The sequence below is a fragment of the Galeopterus variegatus genome, unplaced genomic scaffold (genome assembly GCF_000696425.1).
Source record: "Galeopterus variegatus unplaced genomic scaffold, G_variegatus-3.0.2 Scaffold3419, whole genome shotgun sequence".
Taxonomy (NCBI): Eukaryota; Metazoa; Chordata; class Mammalia; order Dermoptera; family Cynocephalidae; genus Galeopterus; species Galeopterus variegatus.
Genome location: NW_007729530.1, coordinates 224,958 through 229,908, shown reverse-complemented (window position 1 = coordinate 229,908; position 4,951 = coordinate 224,958). Strand labels below are relative to the sequence as shown.

The 4,951-nt window shown below is 39.5% G+C and overlaps 1 protein-coding gene across 3 annotated transcripts in view; it reads left to right on the top strand.

The window, feature by feature from the left end:
• The first annotated feature begins 2,560 nt into the window (after nucleotides 1–2,560).
• The window catches only part of ABI1 (abl-interactor 1), a 31,305-nt gene continuing 28,914 nt past the window's right edge, over nucleotides 2,561–4,951 (top strand). For all 3 annotated transcript variants that reach the window (XM_008585003.1, XM_008585002.1, XM_008585001.1), the window contains exon 1: nucleotides 2,561–2,735. In XM_008585003.1, coding sequence (XP_008583225.1) covers nucleotides 2,661–2,735 — 75 coding nt within the window. In that variant the 5' untranslated portion in view covers nucleotides 2,561–2,660. The remainder of the gene's footprint in view (nucleotides 2,736–4,951) is intronic.

Genomic DNA, 4,951 nt, shown 5'->3' with positions numbered 1-4,951 from the left:
GCCATTCTTCTTATGTACCAAGCATTACATGCCATACTGCCCCTTCATTTTCCAAGCAAACCATCCAAATTTCTAAATATTTGTCTTGTTCTGCCTACAGTGGTTGCAAATTTTTCTGCTTTAACACTCAGTGTAGATGCATGTCTCTGTAACTGTTATTCAGAAGGGGTCAGAATCTTATGTGCTTTCCTGTCCCTCTTCCAGACAAATCTTAGTACTCGTTGTTCATGGGGCAAACCTGCTGATGATGACAGCATAGGGAGTAAGTCCTCCGATCTGGAGGATAGTTGGCAATAACCAGGACATCATTCAGGCTGTTGCCTTTGAATCTACCTAGTTACTAGTTCTTAGCCTGAAACTACCTTTTCATTTCAGCCTTATTAACAGATAATGAAGTAGAGAACCATTCATTGCCTGGTTGACCATGCAATTTGGTTAACATGTTCACTAAGGATTCTCATGGACTTTTCTGAATTCCTGGTATCCGATCTTTTCTTCCATTTCTAGAAAGCTTTATCTTTTCCGGCATTCTATCCTCCTTGCCAAAACTGTCAAAAATTGTGAAGGGTCTGAGATTTTATCCTCGCTAGCTAACAAGTTAGCCTACCATAATTTCATAAATTCTGATGGAAGACATCAGACTCCTTGGTCAGAGACAAGGAGTCCTCATCCTTGGTCCTCATCATTACTCATGGCAATAGCAGTAGCCAGAGTGTCAACATTTGTGGTAGATAACTGAGCCCCAGTTTCCACAGGGTACTGCAAAGAGAGCCAGGTGATGCCTGCATACACAGTTGGGTGTATTCCAGGAAGGGACTCCTAGTTTAGGGGACCAGATCTTTTATAATGGGCAGTAAACCTTTTTTTTTTTTTTGTCTTTTTCCATGTCTGGCAACGGATCGCAACCCTCAGTGTTGCCCCCGTACCGGACCGGGGACCGGCAACGGGATTGCAACCCTCAGTGTTGCCCCCGCACTGGACCAGGGACTGGCAACGGGATCACAACCCTCGGCGTTGCTCCCGCGCCTCGCTCAGCCAGTGAGAGGGAACCGGTCCGTATGTGGGATCCGAACCCTCGGGCGGGAGTGCCGCCGCGCTTCCCAAGCGGGGCACTATCCAGTGCGCCACCGGGCCGGCCCGGGGCAGTAAACCTTTTTGACTTTTGCCTTGGAGGACTATATTATCTTTATACTGGACAATAAACAAACCTGCCTTTTTATTTTCCAATGACACACTGTATTTTCTAAAGCTGTCTACTATATAAAAATCCAGAACAAAGGAGTTAGTGCATCTTCCTGCAAGATGTACAGAAATTCTAGTCTCCCATGGAGAGGTGCTTCCTTCCACCTTGTTTTGGAGTTGGGATAGCATTTTTGATTACATATTCTTTCCCAATCAATTTAAAACTTCTGGTGAAATGATAGAATCTTAATATGTTTGTTTGAAGCATAACATTAAGCTGTTCTTTTCTCTGACAATACCTGTTTCCCCCTTTTTCTTGCTTCAGTTTTGTTCAGATCCTGGCCTTTTCTCACATAGACTACCATAATTGCCTCCTAACAGGTCTCACTGTCTGTAGTCTTATTCCTTCTATCTTCAATACCTCTGACAGAGAGATCTTCTTAAAATGCAGATATGATCATGTCATTCAATTTAAATTTGTCATTGGTTCCCCATTACTATTAGGACAAAGTTTAAATTGTTGAGCAGTTGTGTGTAATTATTTCTCATATACTAACTACTATCCAACTTTTAGATGTTGGCAATTAAATAAATATTTTTAAAAAGCCCTGTAGACCACTATAGGTAGGCTCACCAAATAGGTGTATAGGTTATTTCTCATATACTAACTACTATCCAACTTTTAGATGTTGGCAATTAAATAAATATTTTTTAAAAGCCCTGTAGACCACTATAGGTAGGCTCACCAAATAGGTGTATAGGCTGCTTGTTGCCAGTTTGTAACCTCTGCTCTTATTTTTTTCTTTCATGCTTTGTCTGTAGTGTGCAGTTCTTTCTGCCTTTAATAATTTCCATATCTGCCTCTTATACTCATATTCATCCTTTAAAACTTACCTACTCAGTAAAGCCTTTAAGTGAACCCTTTTCAACTTATTTAGATTCCTTGCTTTGAACACCTTTATAGTAATTTCAGATAAACTGCATGTGTCACTGTGGCACTCATTGTGTTGTAATTACTCATTTTCTTTTTGGTCTCTCTTACCACCACAGAAAGTTTAAGTTACTCAGAACAAAACTCCTGTGCCCTTCCACATGTACTAAATCTTTAGGAAAGAAAATTGCTTTCCTCAGAATTATTTTAGAATCAAATTCATTAAATTAGTTGGTGCTTTTAATCACCTTTAGATATTCCCTGCTTTGAGCCTTCAGGATATTAATTAGCTTAATTTTAAAGGGAAAGATATAGTATTCATTGGAAAATAGACATGAGTTGCAGTCCCTATAGTTCAACTTATAGTCCAATATTTATGGACATCATATATATTATTTACAATGCCAAATAATATTTTCTTGCTTTGTTCAAATTTATAATACAGACCGTGGATATTCATAAAGAGAAAGTGGCTCGAAGAGAGATTGGTATTTTGACAACAAATAAGAATACATCAAGAACTCACAAAATAATAGCACCTGCAAACATGGAACGCCCTGTAAGGTATATTCGGAAGCCTATCGACTACACAGTTCTGGATGATGTGGGCCATGGTGTCAAGGTAAGCATTTTATATTACATTAACAAACTAATTTGCATATCTAGTAAATATTTTGGAAAGGAAATATGGTGGTAAAGATAATTTTCTTAATTAATAGTCTCTTTAGCTAGTAACTAGCATTATTCTTTTCATAGAATATTTAACATTAATTATGTATTTTACTAAGCTTGGGACAGAATTTTACCTGTCAAATAGGCTATATTCAAAAGATGTTAAAACTTGAAATGACTGTTTATTAAATAAGCCATTTTAATCCTAGACTAGTATTATAAGTTTGTGTTGTGAAAGTCATGTCTTGCTTTTACTACTGAATAAATATTTCAAAACAAAGAATTTATATGCTTCCCAAAATTGGTTTAGAAAGTCATTTATAAATATTTTTATCCTTTTATTCCTAAATATGTATATATATTTGTGCACCTGCGTGTATGTGGATGTAATTCCAGCAACTTATAAAAAAATTAAAATGGTATGTAATTTTGTTCTGTGTAACCACCCGCCCCTCCCCCTTTCCCCCCAAACATTGTACACAGGCATGCTTTTAGGAGAGAGATTATTTGTTGTCCATGTCCATTTCTAAGCATAGCTGAAGTAACTGATCTTGAAGGATATCTGTAGTCTGTCAGTTTTTTTGGTACTTGTGGGTCATTTTGCAAGCATCTGGAATGACCTAAATTCTTTACACCTCTCTGCTCGGACTAAACTATTCCTCTGAGATGTGGTACTATGGTCCCTTTCTTAGAGGACATTATTTGATTTTGTTTTTGGTCTTCAGAATATTTTATGGTAATTTTAAAGGAGTGAGCTAGAATCCTGAGGCTTTTGTAGCTGGTTGACCTGACTAGTGCTGCTTCTGGATCTGTTGTAGTATGAATTTTCTGGGGTGCCTGGATGAGAGAGGGGTATAGCTGACAACGTTTATCTTTATTCTTCTCTTTTCTGAGACCATTTGAATCTCCCCTTCACGTTCTTGCTCGGAAGTTATATGTAAAGTTGGAACACTGCAAATGTAGAGGAGACTACTTGTTTGTTCCTGTATTTTTATCAAGGGGTGTGGCTAGAGGGTAAATTTAATTTTAACTTAAGATATTTTAGACTAAATCTATGGGGTTTCAACTTTGAGAGTCTGGGAAAAACCTCTTTTGTATTATTACCTGCCTTGGGATTTTGTGTGTGTGTGTGTGTGTGTGTGTATGCACATGCACACACACATGCACACACACGTACACACAATGGGTCTTCAAAAAGTTCATGGAAAGATATGTGTTATCTTTTAATTCTATTTTTCTGTGAACTTTTTGATGTACCCTCATATACATTTACTTGTATATAAGACACACTCAGTAGCTTTTCCCCCTAAAGCAATACATACTAGTTAGAAAAGCTGTCATTGTCTTAGAAGTGAATATCCTCCATTGTCTCATCCCTCCACAAATAATTGTGTTTAACAGTTTAAGACGTAGTACTTAGCAGAGTATAAGATGCATACAAATTTTTTTTTTTTGGTCCTTTTTGAGACCGGCCGCACTGCGCTCAGCCAGTGAGCGCACCGGTCATCCCTATATAGGATCTGAACCCGCGCAGGAGCGCTGCTGTGCTCCCAGCGCCGCACTCTCCCGAGTGCGCCACGGGCTCGGCCCAGAAACAGTAGTTTTTAAAGCTGCCCAAGTAATTTCAATGTGCTTTAACGTACACTCAAAGGTTAAGAATCATTATCCTAGACTAACCTTCTGGCTAAGATAGAGTAATAGGGACTGGATTTACCCTCCCACCTAAAACAATCTTGTATACGTACATATGTATATATACACATATGATATGTACACACACGTGAGAGGGGACTTCAAAAAGTTTATGCAGGGCCGGCCCAGTGGCGCACCGCTACAGTGCGCCGCTTGGGAGCGTGGCGGCGCTCCCGCCGAGGATTCGGATCCCACATGCAGACCGGCCACTCACTGGCTGAGCGAGGTGTGGGCGCAGCACCGAGGGTTGCGATCCCATTGCCGGTCCTGGTCCGGTACGGGTGCGACACTGAGGGTTGCGATCCTTTGCTGGTCAAGAAAAAAGACAAAAAAAGGGGAAAAAAAAAAAAAGTTTATGCAAAGATTCTTATTATCTTCTAATTCTACTTTTCCACAAACATTTTGAAATACCCTCGTTGTGTGTGTGTGTGTGCGTGTGTGTGTGTGTGTGTGTGTGTGTGTGTGTGAAGCAAC